This window comes from Ictidomys tridecemlineatus, chromosome 10 (genome assembly GCF_052094955.1).
Source record: "Ictidomys tridecemlineatus isolate mIctTri1 chromosome 10, mIctTri1.hap1, whole genome shotgun sequence".
Taxonomy (NCBI): Eukaryota; Metazoa; Chordata; class Mammalia; order Rodentia; family Sciuridae; genus Ictidomys; species Ictidomys tridecemlineatus.
In genome coordinates this window covers 98624856-98648430 of record NC_135486.1, presented here as the reverse complement: position 1 = coordinate 98648430, position 23575 = coordinate 98624856, and the positions used below count along the sequence as shown (strand labels likewise).

The 23575-nt window shown below is 42.9% G+C and overlaps 1 protein-coding gene across 1 annotated transcript in view; it reads left to right on the top strand.

Moving 5' to 3' along the window:
* Positions 1 to 23317, top strand: part of LOC101964258 (glutamate--cysteine ligase regulatory subunit) — a 124686-nt gene extending 101369 nt beyond the window's left edge. The window contains exons 2-4 of the mRNA XM_078024692.1: positions 21805 to 21968; positions 22024 to 22215; positions 22314 to 23317. Of these exons, the coding sequence (XP_077880818.1) occupies positions 21805 to 21968; positions 22024 to 22215; positions 22314 to 23012 (1055 nt within the window). The 3' untranslated portion in view covers positions 23013 to 23317. The remainder of the gene's footprint in view (positions 1 to 21804; positions 21969 to 22023; positions 22216 to 22313) is intronic.
* The last annotated feature ends 258 nt before the right edge of the window (positions 23318 to 23575 follow it).

Here is a 23575-nt window from a genome sequence, read left to right as displayed (position 1 = left end):
ATGTCGGGGGAAAACCAAAATTAGGGGTACAGTAGGGAGAGGCCTTGAAATGAGTGGCATTGCAAGTACTATTAGAAGAAGGAGGCATTGGGATTAATACCTCGGAGATAATAGCTAAAGTAGTTATGTTTAAAACAGAGCTAGTTGCGGGGGTCCCTGAGCCTGATTGCTTCCCTGAAACTACTTGGCTCAATACAGCACTGAGAATACTCCCTGAGACTCGACTGGACCGCAATGGGTCCTCCCAGTTAGTCAAATTTTTGGTCTTAAGGCTAATACAATTAGTGTTCCCAAGACTGAAACAAAAAACTCCTGTGAGATTAACTTGAGACTGATTAAAAATATTTTCCATGTCCCCTCTAGGAGAGGTACAAGGAGCAGACATCTCACATGAGGTAGAAAAAAGAGTGGGGAGGACACTAGAATTACTATGAACTGGCATTGGCATTGGCCATGCCCGTGCCACTGCCCACCACTGCATTGGTGCCATCTGTACCGTTGGCACCAGCATCAGAGCCAGAGCACTCATCAGAATGAAGCTTCTCATCATGGGACTGTTGTGGCACCTCCTGCTGCTGGTTAGTAGATCTCGAGACTCTTCTTGTCAGGCGTTCAGGGATCCACAGCGGCTCCGTGCGATCCTGGGGAAAAACACATACAGATCCTCGTGCCCATGTCAGCACGGGGTCAGGGCCGTTCCATTGGCCCGTAAGAACATCTTTCCACTTAACATAGCCAGTCACAGAGGGCTGAGGGGACACATGTCTATCGGCCGCAGAGCGGCCATGAATATCCAAATTCAAAAAATTAATGGTAAAGAGAGCTAAGGACAGGCGTTCTTTAGGAGTGTGGTCAACTCCTATTCCCCCTTTTTGTTTTTCTAAGGTTTTTTTTAAGGTGCGGTGGGCATGTTCAACAATGCCTTGCCCTTGAGGATTGTAAGGCAACCCATGAGCAAGTTGTACTCCCATAGTAGAACAAAAAGATGTAAACTGTCTGCCAGTATAAGCAGGTCCATTATCAGTCTTAAGGGATGCAGGTGCACCCCATGCTGCCCATGCCTCTAAGCAATGAGTAATAACATTACGTGCCTTTTCTCCCGATAAAGCAGAAGCATGAATAATTCCAGAGTATGTGTCAATAGAAACATGGACATATTTGAGGTTACCAAAGTCAGGCACGTGAGTTACGTCCATTTGCCAGACGACCAATGGCTTCAATCCTCGTGGGTTTACACCATAAGTAGGAGGATGAAGAAATGTGACCCAATGGGGACATTGTAATACTATCTGACGAGCATCTGCTCTGGAGATGGAAAAACGTCTACGCAGCGTCATAGCATTGACATGAAAGTTGTGGTGAAACAATTTAGCTTCTTCTAAGGAGGAGGCCAAGCATACCAACTGGCTTCTAGTTGCCGAGTCAGCACAGGCATTACCCTGTGATAACGGGCCAGGAAGAGAGGTGTGAGCCCGAATGTGCATTGGATAGAAGGGGGCAGTACGGCTACGGATAAGCTGTTGAAGCTGATTAAAGTAAGCAGACACATTATGGGTGTCACTAATAGCTCCTACAGCCTCCAGAATTTTGAGCGCCTGCACCACATAGATGGAGTCCGAAATGAGATTGAAAGGAAAAGAACACTGTTTAAAAACTTCAATGACAATTTGTAGTTCTACCCATTGTGGATTTCCAGGAGCAAATTGATGCTGGACAGGGGGAGAGTCATTAATCACATAAGCTCCCATTCCAGACTTAGAGCCATCAGTAAAAATATTAACAGCCCCTGGAATTGGAGTGGGTGAAGTTACTTTAGGGAAAATGATGGGATGCTCTTTAACAAAATGGAGTAATGGATGAGAAGGGTAATGATTATCAATATCCCCTTGAAACGAGCAACATAGAATAGCCCAGTTGTCTAGAGTAGCACACAAAACATTAAGTTGAACTTTAGAATAGGGTATGATAAGAGAAGAAGGTGCTTGTCCAAAAAATTGAATGCTCTGTTGAATCCCTCTAAGTGCTAACGCTGCAACAGCATCAGGATAGTATTCTAAAGATTTTCCTGGGGATACATGTGGGTGGATCCATAGTAAAGGCCCATCTTGCCACAGTACTCCAGTAGGCTGCCGCATAGTGGCAAGCACACATAACTGGAAAGGTTTATCACTCTGGAGCCTGCATAGAGTGGCATGTTGTATAGCTTCTTCTACTTTTATAAGGGCCGCTCTGGCCTCTTTAGTGAGGGTACGAGGGGAAGTAAGATCTGGATCACCCTTAAGAATAGCATACAAAGGCTGGAGCACGATATTAGGAATATGTAAATAACCTCTTATCCAATTAATATCTCCCAACAGTTTTTGAAAATCATTTAGAGTTTGGAGATCTTGAGTTCTTATAGTAACTTTTTGTGGTTTTAACATGTCATATCCAATCGTCGCTCCCAAATACTGAATAGAATCCCCTGTTTGAACCTTCTCAGGTGCAATATGTAATCCATACTGAGCTAACAACTTCACCAAGTCTTTATAGGCCTCATAAACTGACTGTTCTAATTTGGCTGCCAATAATACATCATCCATATAATGAATAATCTTAATGGAAGGATATTGTTGTCTGAGAGGTGCGAGTGCCTTCCCTACATACATCTGGCAAATCGTAGGACTGTTAGACATTCCCTGTGGTAAAACAACCCACTCAAACCTTTGATCTGGTTCCTCGTGATTACACGAGGGAAGGGTGAAGGCAAAACGCTGTGAGTCCTTAGGATGCAAAGGAATAGAAAAGAAACAGTCTTTAATGTCAATAGCAATGATATGCCAGCCCTGAGGAACAGAGGAAAGCAGCGGCAGCCCTCTTTGTTTGGGCATGGAAACTTCGTCCTGAAACACCCCCGCCATACGGAGGCGGATCGGGAGGCCGCCCGTTCTTGAGCCCTTGCTTATCTCTGTTCCCTGTACCTAAACTCCCTAGCTGCCGAGACAGCGTTCTTATCTCCTCCTCCTCAGCGTCTTCTGCCTCTGACCCACTTTCGCATGGGGGCGTGCGCAGCACACTGAGATCTGGATACAGTCTCCTCCCGTTCTCCACGCCCCGCAAACTCCCCTCTTCCTGAGACACTTCGCTCTCTGTTGTTTCTGATTTTTCCTCATGTAATTGTTCTAAAACCTCTTGCCCTTTAACAAGCGCTTCTTGGCATCTGCCATCCGTAAGGCAACTACGGACCATCTTCCAGAGGGGTATCACCCCGCCCTCTAGCATGCCCTGCTCACGAGCAAAGTCAAGGTCTTTGCCTAATTTATCCCAGCTGGGTGTAGTGAGGCTGCCTGAAAATGCAAACCACGGTGCAGCTGTATCTACCCTCTGTAAAAATTTCTCTAAGGTACTGCGTTTCACCTCCAGTCCCTTGGAACTTAAAAGGCCATCGAGGGCTAGAAGGAGTGGACTTGAAGTCACAGCACCCATAACGCAACACAAGAAAACACAGAAATCGAAAGTGAAAGTTCACAAAACAAAACGAACATACACAGAAAACAAAAACGAAAATACAGAGTGCAATTGCTATGAGATGTAACGCCCTCTCTTTTTACAGAGGAGCAGGTACCTTTTAATGCTCCCTCTTTATGTATAGAGGAGCCTCCGCTTTTTAACAGCGGGTCCCACCTTACCTGGGACTTACCGGCGCGCCTCCCTGACTGCTGAAAGTTCTGGTTCCTGGGTGTTTCTTTGTTTCTTTTCTCCCGGGTTTCGGCACCACTTGTCACGACCCCCTTGCCCGCAAGGAAGACGCGACTCAGGAATCTTCTTTCAGCAGTTTATTCAGGCCCCTGATATTCTTCTAATGATTCTTCTACTACCCGGAATAATAATTGGATGCCCCTCCCAGCCTTAATAAAGCACCTCGAACCCCAATGCAAAGCTGCCACGTGTACCCTTCTCACAGGGTGCTAGAAAATGACACGCCAACTTTCTCTGATAAGGAGCTGGGAACACGCCAACTCTCTTTGATATGGAGTTGTCCTTCACAGACCACAACGGAGCCAGCGCCATCATGTAATGGCGACCACAGTCCGCAGGAACGGCTCACCACAGGGAGGGAGGTAAATCCTTCGCTGCCCTTTCTAGGCACATATCAATTCATTTCTGGGTTGACAGTGTGAAATGGTCTGCCCTCCTGAAAAGCAAACATCTTATTTTCAAACCTTCCAAGAGCCTTGAATCCCCTGCAGATGCCATTGTTCCCCAGCTGACCTTTTAGCAGGGCCTATTCACCTCCAAGCTGGTGGAGGTGACACAGCTCCCACTGAGCTCAGGACCTCTCTGTAGCAGGCTTCACAGGAGAGTTCTTTCCTGTCCAGGAAGGATTAGCACTTTTCTTCAATTTGACATTTGGGTTCTGAAAAGCCTACCAGCTGTGTACTTTTACAAGCCTTTTATTTTAATTTTTATCTATCATCTTCCTTAAAGACCTAGATTGCTGAGCCTTCCTAGAATGGGAGGGAAGTTTTAAGTCTTTAAGCCCCTTGCAAAAATGTCTGTGCACAGGTTGCCTCTATTATCTCAGGAATGAAAGGTATGCTTCACTATTTTTTACCATTATCCACTAATATGGCTAGGATTCTAATTTGGCAGATGATGTGAAACTCCCCTATAGTATTTTACTCTTCAAGCCCAGTTATCTGGGGTAGGAGAAATAAGGACTCCCTAGAACAGGTTATCTGGCTTATTCCCTCCTCCCTGCTGGGGTGGCACACTACAGCAGATCCTTCTGCTATTGTTCCAAGACCTTGTAAAAGCTGACATTCCCCCTCATGCGTGGGTGAAAAGGCATCTCAGACCACATAGTGCATTTGAAGAAGTCTAGAGAGCCCACTTTGTCTGAAGTTCCCCTGGCTGCCCCCACCATGTCTGAACATCTCCCATTAGCCATTGCTTTGGCTGGAAGAGTAGAAGACCTCTGTTAAACTGAAGTGACTTCTCTGGGAAACACATTAAGCTATTAACAGTTGGACACAAATTAGTTTATCAGACAGGAGCTGGCCTTGCAGGATCTGCAGTGCAAAGGAAGTATATAGATCATTGGTTCCAGAAGAGGAAAAGCAGGCCTTTGGTTGGGCAGCTGTTTCCCAAGGGAGCAGCAGTGGCACCTTCAAGATGCCAGGCTTTAGGCTCGGCTTTCTGCTTGATCTCCTCCCCTCTTCATTCTGCCTTAAGGAGCAAAAAGGGCACTCTAACTCTCATTCAGGAGATATTTGTCACGTGTCTACCACAGCTGGGAAGGTGATGAAAATTTGGAGAGGTTTATAGGAGGGAAGACAGACACAGAAATAAGTGAGTACTGAGTGACAAGGGACAGATCTCTTGGATGCTGGGGATGGAGCAGTCTGGAGTATTGTTCAGCCAGTAAAAGGCAGATACAATCTCCAGGGTCCTTCCCACAATACCAGGATTTGGGGCCCCACCTTGTGACTTCCTTGAAGGGTCACACTCGGGAGAGGGGCCAAGGTTGGGGTGAGGAAGAGTCACTGCCTACAATGGTGAGCATCAAATTGTCAGGCCCAGGGGATGGGTTAGAAGGCTATGAGCTGAAAGAGGCCAACAGCCAGGAGGCACTTCAGGGCAGATCAACACAAGCATTATGGTCAACAAGGCTGAGCTCTTCCCCCTAAGCCACATGCAAGTTCTGGTGGAAGATTACAGAGATGGGTTGAAAGAACAGAAAGGTATAGAGAGAGGCAGCTTGGATGTGGAATAACTCTCAAGGATGTTTAAAGGAGCCACTTTTGTCTGCAAATCTTCAGTGCCCTGACACCTGCTTGGGTGAACTCACAGCTTTTTCCTTTGGAGCTTCCTGGAGCATGCAGCAGTGGCTGGCTGGTGATGTCAATTGATGATGAAAATTGTCTTTTTCATACACTCTTACTGCATGCCTCCTGTGATTTCAGCAGCCACCTAATCCGTGTCCCTCCCATAGCCTTCATATTTTCAAAGCTGTCCTCTCACCACTACTAAACAGGGTTTTATGAAAGGAGAACTTGGATAAATTGTTTTATAAGAATCAAAGGTAGAACTCCCTTTGTAAGAACCTGTTTGCTCCAGCCTGCCCAGAAGCTTCAACTTCTTTCACTTGATTTCTAAATTCTGGTCACACCAAACCTGTCATACCTTTTCACCTCTGTGCAACCTGGTACATGCTATTCCACCTTCCTAAGGTGCTTTGCTTCTCTTGTTGGACATTCCTTCAGCCTTCTAGATGCAGGCAAGTATCACTTCTGTGACACCCTTCCATGCTCCCAGGCTTGTGCATAGCGTTTCCTTTATGTACCACTGTATACTGTGTGGCACTTGTTTGTAGTACCTGTTACATTAAGTGCAACAGTTAGTGTCTTTCTTCCTACTGGACTGCATGTGTACATGGTAGGAACACACATATGCATGTACAATCACACACCAGAATAGGTCTCTTTCTTACTCTCAACTCCCTGGACATACCTGGGTAAAAATGCTTCATAAGGAATATTTGCTAAGTGAGCTGGGACACTATGGTCTGAAATGTGTGAGGTCTGAAGAACAAGGCTTTATTCCCTTCAATTAAAATGAGGGCAGGTGCCATTATATCTCCCTCCCTACCTCCCCGTTCCTCTGCATCATGAATGGTACTTTTTGTCTTTCACCATTAAAAATTTTGATTGAAAACTAATTGTCCATTCAGTGCCTTCCTGGAGGTGTGCGGTTTTTAATGCTCTGGCTACCCTTGAAAGCACAATGACCCTATAAATGCTTCCCCAGAGAGCACACAGGGACCAAATCTTGCAGCATTTTCACACAACCAGAGGCTTTGAACTCTACATCTTCCTACCCAACACAAAGGGACCCCTTAAAAAAAAGCACTAGACAGTTTTATGGTACAAAATAGAATGAGGCACTTTTAGCCAATAAGATTTAGTCAAGCTTTATTTTTGGAAAAATAGTTATTTTAGAATTTGGTTTCTAAATATATATTTTAATATAAAATGTTTTTTTCAAATGACACATGCTCTCCCCTTACATGTTCCCTAAGGTGTCCCTTGAGACTTCTCTTGAGACTTCAAAATTTCTCCCTATGTTTCCATCTCCAGAGACAGAGGTGCACAAAGAAGGTTTCCTTGTAGCCATTCAGTCTTGTAGGGCCATACATTTCTTTGTTGGGCCTCAGGTAGGATGTCTGGGCCTGGCTCAGTCCTAATTGCTGATGAAGCTATATGAAACAGTGGGACAGTCACATTGAGCTCCACTTTTCCAGGCATGAGGACACAGTGGGGCAACAAATTGGTCAAGATTGTTGGAATTTGTCATCTAGTTAGATAAGGCAGAAAATAAATAAGAACAAAAGTTGGCTTAGTTAACACAGTGAGCAGAACAAAGGAGAGAAGAAAAATAGTAAGGAGTAGGAAAAGTTTGCTGCACTAGAAGTCAGAAGTTCCTATGAGTAGGTGATGTTTAAAATGAGATCATAGGTAGGCCTAGGGGAACAGTGTCTCAGGTAGAGGGACTATCAGATGCACATCCTAAGCTGGGAAGGATTTTTCTATGATTGAGAAGAAAGAGAGCCACTGTTGCAAACTGGAGCAGAGCTGACAAGGTGCAGAAAATGGGAGATTAACCTGTAGGTCATAGAAAACTGAAGATTTTTTAACTATGAAGGGAAATAAAATCCTGAGAAACGTATGTAATGTGACAACATTTTTATTTTATTAGAATGTTTTAAAAGATCACTTTTAAAAGGATTGAAACCCATTTTATCACTGCCCCTACTACTGAATACAATATAAGGCAACTCTATAAGTTCCCATCATAGCTCTTATCAGCAAGAGAGAGCCAGGATTTCTATCCCCAAATGTCACTGTTGCCCAAATCAGAGACAAGCACTGTGGTCTGGGTGGCCAGTGGCCTCTTGCTTTGGAGAACTGAAAGAATTCTGATGCTTGTCAGGATACTAAAAGTTTTGGGAGGTCATGGAGGATCACTGTCAGGTTAAAGGATGTTGGACCCAGGTCAAGAGTTAGACAGAAAAGTGGGGGAGAAGAGTGCCTGGTTCCTCAAAATATCAGAGAAAGGCACAGGGCAGCTTGCAGGAGGTGGAAGAGACTGAAGAGGAAACAAAGGTCACAAGGCGGCCTCCTATGTCCTGTCCCCTCCTCCTCCTGCCAGGGCCACGGATGTCCTTTCTTTGGCAGCAGCCAGGTGTGTTTGAAAACACACAAGCTCTGTCCTTCACATAGCATGAAATAAATATTGCTGTGTCTGTGGCTTGTGAGATAGCGCAGGGTGTGTGTGTGTGTGTGTGTGTGTGTGTGTGTGTGTGTGTGTGTATGTGTCTGTGTGTACCTGTGCTCAAACATCCATCCTACAGCCACAGTTCCAGGTGTTTGGGGGCAGTGGCCCCAGAGTGGCTCTTTGGAACTACTTGGGAGAGTTTGGTACTGAAAAAAACCTGATAGAGCTGAGCACAGGTTGGGAACTGCAAGGGAGAGTGTCCAGGTTGAGGACCCCAGAGGACCAGGAAGACAGTCTGTGCAACCAAAGTCCCTCTGGGGATCCTACCTCTCCCTTCTGCCCAAGGCTGTCTGACCTACCTGTGCCCTCCTCCGAAGACTTCAGTACCTCTTAGCTGCGACCATCTCTCCCACTTCCCTCCAACCCTAGACAGTGGCCAACCGGCCCACTGAACGCCAGTGGTCCCGCTGGGTGGCTTCAGGCCAGCAAGGGGGCAGAGTTCCTCTGGCCTCTGACCCCTCTGCCCCCATTCAAGGGCCCCAGCTGCCTCTGTGCCATGAGGAGCCAGTGCTGGGTCTCAGAGGGAGTTTGTTTGATTTGGCTGAGGCAGGGAGACAGGCGGGGAGTGCATGACCAAGGCAAGGGAGTGCATGACCAAGGCAAGAGAGCTGGGCGGCTCAGGACTCCATGTCTGGTCTGCCCCAGTGCCCAGAATGCCCACAGGGGCTGCTGCAGAGAGGACCACCCGGGAGGGACCGGAACTGCATGACCAGACCTTGCCTGCAGGCAGGCCAGTGATTCAGCTTCTCCCCCTGATTCCCCTTTCTTCCTATCCCCCTTCCCTCCTGCCCTGAAGTCAGATGGACATGATGCTGTGGCGCTGGGTACAGAGTAACACCCCCCTGAAACTGGTAAGGGAGGATTGAAGACCTCACTCCTAGGCACTGCTGTTTCACCCCCACTCCTCCCTGCTTCCCTTTAGGAATTGTCTCTGTGGTAGAAAGCCCCTGATTCTGTACTTGGTATTTCCCTTATTGTTTTGAAGATATATTTCAGAATGTGTGTGTGTGTGTGTGTGTGTGTGTGTGTGTGTGTGTGAGAGAGAGAGAGAGAGAGAGAGAGAGAGAGAGAGAGATTGAGATTTAAGGGAGTGGGGCCCTGCTGCCTTATCTCTTGTCCCTTTCACCTAGGAATTCCTTTGGATCTACTGGGTTGCAAGAGCCTTGGAGATTGTCTCCTGCTAGTAGGTCTGCACGCTTACTGTGGATCCCAGGTCTGTGGTCATCTGCCTCTTGCTCCCCAGTCCAGTTCCCCACATTGTGTTTTGATACTTTGGGATGCACTCTGGGTATTTCTCTTTATTATGGTGTTGGCTTGTTTGCCAGGAAAACAAAAACAAAACGTGAGCCCTTCATGAATATTTACGTGCCCTCTTCTCCATTCTCTCACTATGTCTTAATTCTCTTTTAAGCTTGCAAGATGCATCCAGGCTTCAGGTACTTTTTCCCTCCTCCATTTTCAAAAATAACCATCTATTTCTCCTGAGAGAGCTGAGAAAAGCAACAATTGCCTTGCTGCCCCAGGAAGAAAATCTGTTTCCTCATCCCATGCAGAAAATCTGATCAAAGGGATCTTCTCTGGTTTTGCTTTTGTGATTTAAAAAAAAAAGTCAGATGGTTTTAACTGGTAGGGACCATAATTTCCCCCATTGAAGTCAATCATTGCTGTGGTCAAATCAGTCAACTCCCTTGAATGTCAGTTTCCTCTTCAGTGAAGTGAGACAAGATTCTCAGCTTGTAGAACTGGTGGAAGGATAAGAAATCATGTTTGTGGGCCTGAAGTATATTAAGGACTCAATCAAGAATTGGTATTAGTAAACTGGAGTTCATGCTCATTGGGGTGAACTTTGAAAGATGTGGGGGGTGGGGGACAGCAGCCTCATTGGAGACCAACACGCTAAATCAGCCTAAGCCTTATAATTCATATAATGAACTAATTTGTTTGAAAAATGGCACCTTGCTTTTCATACTTCTTGTGTTATGGCCTAACTTTAACCTACTATTTTACAACTTCATTTAATGTGCTGTAACATTAGCAGACATTATGCACCTTTGCTGTACTATGTCATGATTCCATCTCCCTGATCCTTTCCTGGAATCTTTCTCCTACCAGACTGCTATGGGAGAGCCCAGAATTTCAGTTTGTTTCTCTCCAAGTTACACCTGAGATGCCCCTCTCATTTGTAGCAAAGGAAAGTTGGGCCCTGGTCTGAACTGAATAGGTTGCCAGACCTAAAGTCTTTTACGGTGGGGAGGGTAGAAAAAAAGGATTGTTTGCCAGGCACAGAAACCATAGAGCACATCAGGGTATGGATGACTTCTGGATCTTGGTGTCAGGTGGCTGTGAATAGAGCTGGTATGCCCCCCCGTTCCATATTGCATTTAGTCTATGAAGGGAGCTTTCTTCTACATGGATCAGAAGTCAGCCTTTTTGGGTCTGCCTGGATCTTTAGACCTGCCTCACTTTTCAAATGAACTGTGAGGACAACCCAAGGTAGTTGTTGTGGTTCACCAAAGTTCCCCCTCCCCATCAGATGGAGAACAGACCAGAGGAGCTCAGACAATCTGAAGCAGTTTATTATATTGTGTACTCCATACACTCCAGGCAGGAAAAGCCAGGGCTGAGTCTTGCCATTGAGAGAGCCTCAGATATCCTCAAGGATGGACCTTACCTATTCTGCAGAGTTCTGGGGCCACTAATACTTCATGGGTTAAAGTATCATTAGCTAGATTTTTGTTCATTCATTATTGTCTGATTGATGTACCAATTATTTGTAATATAATTTGTGCAGAGCTCAGGCTTGGCAGAGGAGCAGGTGCTTTTTGGTGTGAATTCAGCCTTGCCACTTACTAATCTCTGAATCCATTTTACTTTTCTGTAAAATAGGGTTTAACAGTTCCCTTTCCATAGGTTGTAAAAAGATGAAATGTGATAATCTTAAGAAAAGGATCCAGCTCAGAGTCTGAAACATGAATGTGTATTAAATGGGAACAATCATCATTATTATTTTCTTCAGGCATAAATGAGACACAGTCTCCATCTCCAAGCTGCATTATACTGTTGGGTGAATGGCTTGTTCTCCTAATGGACTTAGGGAAAACAAATCTTTCTTACCTTTGAATCATTAGTGGCCCTCAGCAGGAAGGAGTTCCCTGGGAACATAATTCAATTGTGTTTGAATAACTGCCCCACATTAGGGCCTGGGGCCAGAAATGAGTGCTTGAACTTTTATCACTGATACAGTTCAATAAACATGAAGTCAGTTAACCTACAGCTTGAAAATTCACTGTTGTAGTTGAATAGTGGAACTAAAGGTTTTGCTTCATGTTTTATTTTAAGCTAACTGGAAGAAGAAGAAGAAGAAGGAGAAGGAGAAGAAGAAGGAGAAGGAGAAGGAGAAGGAGAAGAAAAGGCCAAGAGTAATTAGAGGCAAAGCTTGTCTTTTTGTTATCTCTGCAGGGGAATTTCAGAAAAGCACCTTCCCATCTGGGATAGAGGGTAGTAACTGGTAGATTCTACTTCAAATTTGACAGGGTCACAGGGCTTTGATGAAAGTGAGAAGAGGTGACTGCTCAGGTCTGAAGCAACACTGGGAGAGGATAAGCTTGGAAACAGAAAAGGACCATGATGTGGATGATTCTGACATCCTTATCACCGGCAGTTCTCTTCCTTTGGTAGAGTTGAGAATGGTGAGAGAAAGGCAGCAGTTGAGGCCACCCTCACAGCTTATCTTTATGCGCAGAGCCTGTGCTTCCTACTCAGAAGAACTCTGCTCAGAAGCTACTGGCTGTGCAGCTTGGGGCCCATTGTCTAGCCTCTTAATCCCTTAGTTTTGCCTCTTAGTTTCCTCTTCTAAAAGTGGGGACCATAGTACCTCACAGAATTTCTGTGAAGATTAGAAATACATTACATCAGGTTTTGAGCTCAGGGTTCAGAAACTAATTGATGGAAAGTGAATGGTGTTCTTATGATTGTGAGATGATCATAATCATAAGAATGCTGGGTGTGGTGGTGCATACCTGTAAGCCCTGTTACTCAGCAGGCTAAAGCAGAAGGATTGCTACCTCCAGGAAAGCTTTGTTATAAAACCCTATCTCAAAATAAATAATGAAAAGGGCCAGGCATGTAGCTCAGTGGTCCTTGGTTTAATCCACAATGTCATACACACACACACACACACACACACACACACACACACACATCTCTGCCCAGATAAAAGACAGAAGAGCAATACTAGCAATACTCGTAAAGTTTAACAGTGCAGAGCTGGAGCTGGGGAGATGACTAGAAATTTCTTCTCTCTACACTTTTCCTTATATACCAAATTTCATACTATGACCATATATTTATCTCTAAGGAAAGATTTTAAAATATGCTAAAATTATCATATTAATAGTTAACAAGTATTGAACATTTATTTTGAGATTTACACACGATTCATTCTATTTCACCTTCTGCATGAATTATGAAATAGAAACTATTATTATCCTTCTTATCCAGATGAGGAAATTAAAGCTTCTAGAATTGGATACTTGCCTCAGCTTCCAGGGCTAGTGACTGTAGAAGCTCCTACTTGGATGGCAAAGGCCATGCATTGACCTGCTCTGCCCTGTTACCTGGGAGCCCAGCAAAGGAGCAGGGCTGCTGCTGGGCTCAAGCAGATTGTGTGTGTGCCAGTAGACCCTGTGTTCCTTGCTGTGTTTCTCTTTTCAGTTCTTGCTGCATATTGTCATCTTTGGTCTGGGAGATTCTGGGATCTAGGTGGTGAGGAAAGTCAGGGTTGGATGGATCATCACCCTTCAGAGTCCTGAAAATCATTTTAGGAGCCCTTCCTCAAAATGAAAGAGAAAGTGGCTTTGAATGAAGAATAATTGAGAATAATGATGATGAGGGAACGTGCCTCTGACCTTTGACACCCCTTCCCAGAGGCACTGATCAGAGACTCTTTGGGCCTGTATATAGCCAGGCTAACAAGTAGGTTAAGAGAGGTCAGTGGGTTAAAGGGCCTTGCCTGCCTCTCTGCAGTTATATTGCTCCCTCCTGAAGGTCAGGATGCTATAGACACTGCAGATTGGAGCTCCCAGGCATTATGTTTAAAATACTAATGCTTCTAAAACATGTTTTCACTTTTCTTATTCCAGGGATAATTGCCAAATAAAAAGGGTTTATGGTGTTTAAGGTGTACAATGTGGTGATATTAATATGCATACACTTTTGTGGAATGATCACACCATCAAACTGATCAGCATATCTATCACCTCACCTCAACTCTCACTTCTCTTTGTATCTACAAACTGATTCTCATCTTAACAGCTTCTGCTTTTCTGGGTAAAGCACATTGACACTTACTGGAGACTACTCCCATTTCATGCTGGAATAATATCCTAAATTTCTGCTCTCTGGGCTTTCTAAGACTTTCTCCTACTTTCCACTAATTGTAACTGGCATAGACTTTTGCATCTACCAGGTATTGAAATCATATCCATTTTCTGTTAATCCTACAAATTTCAAGAACAAAAAATTCCATCTTTGTCTCAAGAAACCAGGTTGTAATAAACAGGAATGTTTCCATATGACTTTCTGCTGTGGGTAAGGAAACCTCTGAGTCTTGATATACTTTTCAGTTCTAAGGAAAGTTTTGTCTTTGCTTAATTACTGGGAAAATGACCACTGGAATATCAGAGGAGAGGAAATGAAAACCCCAAATTAATAAATGACTTCCTTGGGGTAACATTTTGAGGTAAAACAATTTCCTTCTCTTTTGTGTTAATAGAAACATAGAGATTAATAATTGGTCCCCTGGTGACTTAGCAGTGCTTACATTACTTATGCAGTTGTTTTAGTGTGGAGATAGCAAAATACTATATATATATATATATATATATATAACACACACACACACACACACACATATTTTTCCCTCCTCTGGCTTCTCTCATATATTGCCACACACAAAAGACATATAGCTACATTTTTCTTCAGTGTCTCTAAGCTCTCCCAGACATGTGGACCAGTCTGCCACCTTTCGTTCATTTACCAGCCCATTTCTCCTCCCAGCTTCTGATTCAGATGTGCTGACTCTGATGCTGTAAGAGTAGCAGCCAGAGAGGTGGAGAGAAGTAAAAGAGCCCAACTACCAATGAGAACACATAGTGGAGCAAGGGTTCCAAGTGATTTGTCAGCTATTGGAGTTTCCCCAAAATTGGCCATTGAAAGTGCATTTATACCAAGCACACTAGGAATGTCATGAGTTTGGGCTCTTCTCTGCAGAGATCCAGTTGCTAAATCTAACGGGAACACCACAAGGCAAGACATCAAAGGGAAAGCTGTTGTTAATCCAGAGAAAACAAGTGTAGGATTTTGTAAACAAACTTGAGAGACTGTGAATCTGCAGAAAAGCATAGATTGACAAAGGAGATAACTGTGTCCCCATCAGTGGGCACTTTCAAATCTTTATTTTGCCACTTGGTTTGAGAAGAGGCAGTTGCAGGGAGGAGAGAAAGCAAGTGAGAAAATATGAGCATTATGTTTTGATAATGAAAAAATAGCAATTTTCCAATTCTGCAATAGTCCAAGTGTCACATTAGGTTAGTTTGGGGTCCGACTACTCTTAAAATTTTGCATATATTTTGATTAGATAAGTACATGCACTCTCTGGGCCAGCTCACTAATTTTAAAGGCATTATGTAAAGTATATGCTATTTTTTTGTTTTTATTTTTTGTAGCAATGTTTCCAGTACACTTTAAACCCCATTTCCATGAACAATGCTGTGCTGGGACCAGCATTTACAACAAAGTCTGTCCTCTTTCTTCAGAAGTTCACAGCAACATTGCAGAGTAAAACTTATTTTTAATAATAATTGCTACTATTTGAAAAAATTCATTGTGACTTTTTTTTATAAAGAATAGTGATGTTAGCTGAAAAACACATTTCAGAGGTGGCCATGTGGTAGAGCCTGTCCATCTAGTGTCTCAAATATCCTTCCAATAGCCCAATGGAACAGCAGCTTTCCACATATTTTGGATGCAAAATTTGGATTTGCCTAAAAGATGCCTTTCATACCTACCAAGTGTCAGGGTCAGAATATAAGCCAGTCCTCCCTGACTCAGGGGCGGCACTTGTCACTGCCAAGGCACTTCCACTCAAATGGTCTTTGCAAGGGGCAGGGATAAGTTAGGTGTGTGTGGGGCCATATATGGGGCCCTCTTTCCACTATGAACTTCAGTGAAGAACTTTACAAGGTGTGGAGGAAGCAGGCACCAGAGCAGAGCACCAACAAAGGGGAACAAGGATTCCTGTCCAATGAACAACTTTTGTCTTGTGTCTGATTGCCCAGTGCAAGTGTGCAGTGGATGTGAATTAACACTTTTATAAATACCCTAATCATATGTGTCTAGTGCAATTTTTTTAGAGTGTTTGTGCATGGACTGACAGCATTTATTTAGACAATGTCAATATTTAATGTATTTCACAATGCCTGTCAATTGCATTGACACTTCTCTTGAAAACTGGGTTTGGCTGGGCTCTTTTTGTCCTTGGATGGGCCCTGATCTTGTACATAAATGTTGCTGGTGTGGAAGAAACAGTTCACATAGATGATAAGGGAAGCCCTGGCAAAGGAAGGCCCCCCACCCAGTGGGCTGAATTGATCATGGGTAGTTTTTGTGCAGCCAAAGAATATTTAATCTTAATCTGATAAAAATGCACAAACCAAGAAAAATTAATGAGTTACCAAGTCCCCAACAGCCTCATCTTCTCTTGGAGACAACTTTATTTTTGTCCTGAGGCAGTGTTCACCTCTGTGGAGGAAGAGGGGCTTCGCTCTCCCTGGTTAGAGAGTAACAGCCAGGGTGGGCATCACAGCTGTCCTTACAGGTGAGTGGACCCACAAGGAGAGTGTGGTAGGTGGGCAAAGAGAGGAGTTCCCCTCTGCTTTGTGAGCCTGGAGGTACAGCCTGAGGAGGCTGAGCCTGTAGGGCCAGCTCAAGAACAGCTGCCCAGCCTCGGGCCTCTCACTTGCATACAGTGTGCACTGGCCATCAGCCTGCAGAAGGTGCTGCTGGACTTGCTGCTTCCCCATATTTGCTCCATGGAGCCTTTCAGCATCTCTTAGCACAGAAGTCAATATACTTTGTGAGCCCCATTTTCACAAGAAAGGCCCACCTTTCAGAGCAGTGTTTGCCATTTCGCGATCCATAACATATCTACCAGAACATATTTCAAAATCACAGATTCAGTGTGGATAAAGAAGAGCTTGTTGAAATTTTCATGTTTGGTGGCATTATGATGTGTATGTTGTGGGAATGTCATTTTCTTGTTGGGAAGAGGGGACTGTCTGGATTTTCCCTTAGAGCTGAGAGGTAGGAGGCCTCACAAAGGTGAAGTGTTGTGGAGTTCGGGATTTTTGAAGTCAAACATTTTCTCTCTGGGACTGTGGAGCTCCACATTACTTAATAAATATTACTACAAATAAAAGATCTTAGTAGCCCAGAGTTTTTCTTCTGGAGCTGAACATTGGTTTGGGTGCCAAATGCTTGTTATGTAAGCATTGGCTTAAAGGTTCTGCAATAGCTTTAAATATCTCAATGAACATTTTCTTGACCTTTGAGGAGGCCCAGAACCCCCTGGTGACCCACTGTGTGCAACCTCCACCAGCATGGATCACCCCCAGCATCTTGGGGCCTGCGGCTGCTTCCTCAAGGAAGGGCTGGGTGCCCTGAAACCCCAGTTCCTTCAAATCCCTCTGCCTAGCATTTAGCCCTCAGATTATCAGAGGTTCTGATGTGCCTGCCTGGATACCTAAACTGAATGAACTTAAATTCCCCGACAAAATGTTTTGATCCCTTGAATATCAGGATGCCACAAAGCACCCAGCTTAGATCCTCTTGCTTAAATAGGCAGTTTGCAACTTTCTGTTTCCAACTTACAATCTGGCTATTTTTCTAACCCTCATCTTTTTCTTAGTGTATCTTTAAGTCTTTTTGCACATCAAGAGTGTTGCTAGCCATTCTGTACTGGCATTAGATTTACCAGAACCCACAATTAGAGAGTTCAAATAAAACTTGCATTTAATACAATTAAATACTTTTTACTTAAGTCAAAGATAAATGTGAATTATGTCTTCTTTGCAACAGCAATGTAAAATGAGCTGCTGGGCCTGTTTTCCAAGGCAGCGTAAATTTAAGACACATTTAATATTGACCAACAATGTTTTAAAAACTTTTTAAATTCATCAGAACTGCTGGCAACAAGGAATTTATTAGATCAAATGCAGTAAAATATAATGATGCAATATAACATTTCAAGATCTCTTCTTGAAATGTTAATAGACAGTATACCAGGTAACAGAAAATATAAAACTTATTTTCCAGTATAAGTGGTATTTTTAAAGTTTTCATGCCAAGAAATTTTTCCATAACCTATGTTAAAACAATAACCCTAAATAGTGTTTTTCATGGGGGTGTTAAAACTAGGGATTTATAATTTAGAGATAAATAAATAAAATTTATAGGATTTCATTTTTTTCTGTCATTTATGTTTTACTTCTAAAATAAGTAGTTGCTATTTTATGTTTTCTCCACATAGAAGAATACTGGCTAGGGTTTGCTACCATGAAGATTAATGATAATGGTCAAGTTCTTATATTCTACAGTGAGGTGCCAGACCACCAAAGGGGAAAGAGGTGCTTGGAGAGGGTGATGATGTATATGTAGGCAAAATAACTCACCCCAGAGATGTCCATGTCTTAATCCTGGTTCTGTGGTTTAAAGTGTCCCCACAGTTCATGTTTTGGAAATCCCTGATGGGACAGTACCAACCACTGGAACCTAAGCATGGGGCTTGGTCACAGGCTCTGCAGGGTGGGTGCATGCTCTCACTGCCAAGGCGGAGTCATTATAAAGCAGCTTTTGGCACCTTTCCCCCTCTCACTCATGTGATGATGCTTTCCAGCAGTGAGAAAGCCTTCACTCACCATGGCCCTTGATCTTGAACCTCCCAGTCTGCAGAATTGTGAGCCAAATAAGTTTCTGTTCAGTATAAATCACCCAGTCTGTGGTATCTTTTTGTGTCACCACAGCATAGATGAAGACACCTTGGAACCAGTGAATACACCAAGTGATATTGCAGGCAAAATTAAAGAAGTAGATAGCTTTAAATAGATAGCATTAAGATTGTTAAATTGCTGACTTAACAGGGTGATATTATCCTGGTTTGCCCACATGAGCTTGGTGTTGTCATCAGTGTTCTTATTAGTGGGAGAGGGTGAGTCCAGTCAGAGACGCAGCATGAGAGAGACTTGAGCATCCAATGCTGGCCTAGTCAAGGAACCAGGCAGCTTCTAGAACCTGGAAAAGCAAGAAAATGAAGTCTACCCTAGGGGACTAAGAAGGAATCGAGGCCTTGATTTTAGCCCAGTGAGACCAATTTCAGTCTTCTTACTTTCAGAAAAGTAAGAGAAATTGTATTGTTTCAACACACTGTGAGGTCGTTTGTCATAGAAGCGATAGCAGACTTGCACGGTGCAAAAGTGGTGGTGCTTGACTGGGGAACGCAGAAAACAGTCCAGAATAGGAAGCCCCTTGGTCTCTCTTAGCCTGAGAGTTCTCTTCTACCCGTGACACTTGACCCCCTGAGGGACACTGTAAGGGGATCACAATACATCCCTCCCTTCTAAAAGACATCTGCCATTATGGTGTGGAGAATCTTCTTTACCTTTTCAGTAAGAACCAGCAGAGACCAATGGGGACCAGTGAGAGTCTCAGTAACATGAGAAACAAAGCAGAACACAAAGATGGCATAAAGGCTCTTAGAATTAAGTCATCTTTGGAGCCAAAGTCCACAAAATAGGGCAAGACCACATGCTAAGCCACAACAGGGTGTCTTCCCACTACAAGAAAAGATTTCAATAGGACCCAGAGTCACTTAACATAGTAGGCAACTTATATACAGGACAAAATAGAAATCACCATCATATTAGGACCCTCCAAATTCAAAGCCTAAATGAGAAAAAATTAAACAACTGATGTCAACACCAAGATGAGCCAGATGTCAGCCTTATGTGAAAGAAATTAGGAGCAGCCACCATAAAACAAACATTAAACAATTAGAAATGGGTGTGAAAGAAGAAAATACAAAAACTGTGAGATACCATAAGTAGCAGGAAAGAACCAGTGGGAATCATGAAACTAAAAAAGATAATCTCAAAGAAACCTGGATCCGTTCAAGAGTAGAGTGGAGAAGGGAGAAGTAAGAAAACAGAGACTATGCAATTGGAATAACAGAGAAAAAGAATGAAAAGGAAACCCAATTTTAATTCCATAGCCTCAATATGTTGAAAGTAAACTGATGGAAAAAAATATACCATCTATCATTATAAAAAAGAAGAAGAAGAATAAGAAACTGGGGTGGTGGAAGAGGAGGAGAAACAGAAGGAGTAGGTGGAGTGGTAATTTAGTATCTGATAAACATTAAATAAAAAAAATTGGGAAAGGGAAAGAATAATGTCAATCTTCCAGGAAGATGTAATGATACTTTATATGTATGCACCATGCACCAGCCCCTTAGAATGCATGCAACAATAATAACTGGTGATGCTAAAGAGAAGACAGGAAACCCACAACAGAAGTGGAGGTGTCAATGAACTCTAACCAGCTACTGACAGAACAGCTAGACAGAAAATGAAAAAGGACATGGAAGATGTGAACAACACTATTATGCAACAGGATCCAGTTGACACTCTCCCCAACAACAGCACAATGCTCACTTTTCTCAAGTGCCCATGATATTCCCCAAGGGAGACCACATCCTGGACCATAAAACAAAGCTTGACACATCTAAAGAAAGGAACTCATACAGAATGTGCTCTCTCACTCTCAAGAAATCAAAGAAGAAATCAACAGAGGACAACAAAAAATCTCTAAATATGTGAAAATTAAAGTATACACTTATAAAAAAAATCCATGTGTAGAAGAGGAGGTCTAGAAGAAGTAAATAAAAAATCATAGCACTGAATAAGAAGGAAACACAGCTTATTAAATTTAGGGCTAAGAGGAAGATTTATGGTACTAAATGCTTATGCTAAATGTAAAGAATGTTCTCAACTCAACAACCTAAATTTCTCCCTGAACATACCAGAAAATCAGGAGAAAAATTCACCTAAGTCATGGAAAATGGAAAAAAAATGACAAAACTATGAGCAGAAAGCAACAAAATTGAAAGGAGGAAATAAATACCAAAAAAAAAAAAATCAATAAAACAAAAATTTGCAGAGTTCCTGTAGCCTTTGCTAGAACATGATCCAGAAAAATCAGAACCTGCTGCTTTAGGATTGTTAGAAACATTTCTATGTTTCAAAGTTTTTGTAGAGCGCCAGACCTATTATTGCAGAAAGTCAACTTACAATTATTCATAATTAAAACTCTCATCAGTGGCAGTTTTTATGTTTGATATGCCACAGATTTTATAATCTGTGTTAACATCAAAATATTTTAGGCATCATTATTTGAGAATTATGCAAATATTCAAATGGAAATAAAGCACTGTATTCCTAACCAAAAAACACAGTTGAGAATATTAATTGTTTTTAAATGTAAGAAAACTAGCTGGGTCACATATGAGATTCAGCAAGTTTTTTTAAGTTTTCTGGAGGAATTTTCTCATCTTGAAATGAGTTTTGTTGAAAGTTACATCCACTGTGTTTGATTTTTCTGTGAAAATAAATACAGAAGAGCCTGTCACACTCCAGGGTTGGCCATGCCACAGGGAGGCCAGGGCTAAAGAACACCCTGAGACTCTTTCATGTGCATATTCCAGAATGTGATTGGGGGGTGGGTATAAAATAGTATTCTATAGCACAGGAATTTATTTTTATAAATGATCTAATATAATCTTTCCAAAATGTCATTCAAGTTTACATCTTAGGGTACAGTTCTTCAGATTAATTTTATTTTTAAGAGCTTTCTTGTTTTACTGAACAAATAGTTGAACATGGAAATTTTGACCAAGCCACTAATTTGCAATGTTCTGCATGGGTGAGCATCAAAAATTAACAGAGAACTTCTATTTAGGCACAAGGTGTCTGTGACTTTTCTCCAGTAATTTTTCCTTTATTTCATGCCCTCAGATCCCTTTTTAAAAGCTTTATCTGAATTAAGAATCTGCTGCTGATTCTGATACCAGTTCAAATCAGCAGGAGTACAAAATATACTACCAAAAAGGGAGAGATCTGTTTTTGAAAAAAGAAAACAAGTGTCATTGTTGTGCATCTGAGACTCCATTTTCATGCTTTCATGAATTCTGAATGAAGCTGAAAGAGAAGAGTCTGAGCTGGAACTGAAAGCTTGGCTCCATGGTAAGAAAGGAGACCTGGCTGGGGGTTGGGTCTGTGAGGCTGCATGTACTTAAGTGTGTCTCAGACCCACGAATGTCTGCACAGGGTAGAAATGCTTGCAGGGTGATAGAATGAAATTTTTGCGATTGTCTTCCAGGAAACAGCTTCCACAGTTTGGAGTCAACTCTCCGGCGGCGGCGGCAGCAGACGCCAGAGACGCAGCAGCCGGAGCCGCAGCCTCAGCGCCTCTATCCCGGGCCGCCGCTCCGCCACCGTCCGGCCTCCTCCAGCCGGAGCGCACATCGGGCTCCCGCCACGCGGGTCAAAAGCCTCGCGCTCGCTCCTGCAGCCTCGGGAACCGCGTCCTACGAGATAGCCGCCTTCCCGCCCGCCCCGTCACCTCTTGGCTCCTCTGGCAGCCGCTTCCTTGGGCACTGACAGCCGCGCGGCCGGGGCGCTCCTGGCGCGGGCCCGCACCCTGCACCTACAGACTGGGGACCTGCTGAACTGGGGCCGCCTGCGGAAGAAGTGCCCTTCCACGCACAGCGAGGAGACTGATCACCAGTTAGTTGGAGGTGGCAGATGTTAATCTGGAAGTATGCACTTGTAACCCCTTTGTTGCTGACTGTTCCTGAGCCAGTGAGTAGTCATCCATTCACTGCACAGCTTCGAGATTGTATCCAAAAGACCTTGAATGAGTGGAGTTCCCAAATCAGCCCAGATTTGGTCAGGGAGTTTCCAGATGTCTTGGAGTGTACTGTATCTCATGCAGTAGAAAAGATAAATCCTGGTGAAAGAGAAGAAATGAAAGTTTCTGCAAAACTGTTCATTGTAGGATCAAATTCTTCATCATCAACTAGGAATGCAATTGACATGGCCTGTTCAGTCCTTGGAGTTGCACAACTGGATTCTGTGATCATTGCATCACCTCCTATTGAAGATGGAGTTAATCTTTCCTTGGAGCATTTACAGCCTTATTGGGAGGAATTAGAAAACTTAGTTCAAAGCAAGAAGATTGTTGCTATAGGTACCTCAGATCTAGATAAAACACAGTTGGAGCAGCTCTATCAGTGGGCACAGGTAAAACCAAATAGTAACCAAGAAAATCTTGCTTCTTGCTGCGTGATGCCACCTGATATAACTGCATTTGCTAAACAGTTTGACATACAGTTATTGACTCATAATGATCCAAAAGAACTGCTCTCTGAAGCAAGTTTCCAAGAAGCTCTTCAGGAAAGCATTCCTGACATTCAAGCACATGAGTGGGTACCACTGTGGCTGCTGCGATACTCTGTCATTGTGAAAAGTAGGGGAATTATTAAGTCCAAAGGCTACATTTTGCAAGCCAAAAGAAGGGGTTCTTAACTACAACTTATGGTCATTATTTACCTGTGTTTTCCTTGAATATACGATAAAATTGAGATGTATAAAAATCAATCTGTTGCCTATAAATAGTGTCATTTAGGCACATATTCTTTAGCTGTATTTGACAGAATGTTGTCTATCAACTTTTGATTACTTCTCTTGCCTCCATCAGTCAAGTCACATGAACCACTGTATTGTTTTCATTAAACTATTATTTTCTAATTGAAATTGTCTAGAAAGAAAATACTTGCAATATATTTTCCTTTATTTTTATGAGTAATAAAAATCAAGAAAATTTGTTGTTAGATATATTTTGGCCTAGACATCAGGATAATGTATATACATATTTTTTATTTCCCCCCAAAATCATTAATTGCCTATTACTCTATAATATAACTAAGCAGTTTTATTATAATTGTTAAAATGAAAATACTGGAAGATATTTTTTTCCTGTCATTAGTAAACTAATTATATGTCAGATTAATTGGAGCAGTTGGGATTTACCAGTTGGGATTTACCAGCAGTTGGGATTTACCATTGAAAATGGAAGGAAAAAAGAACAA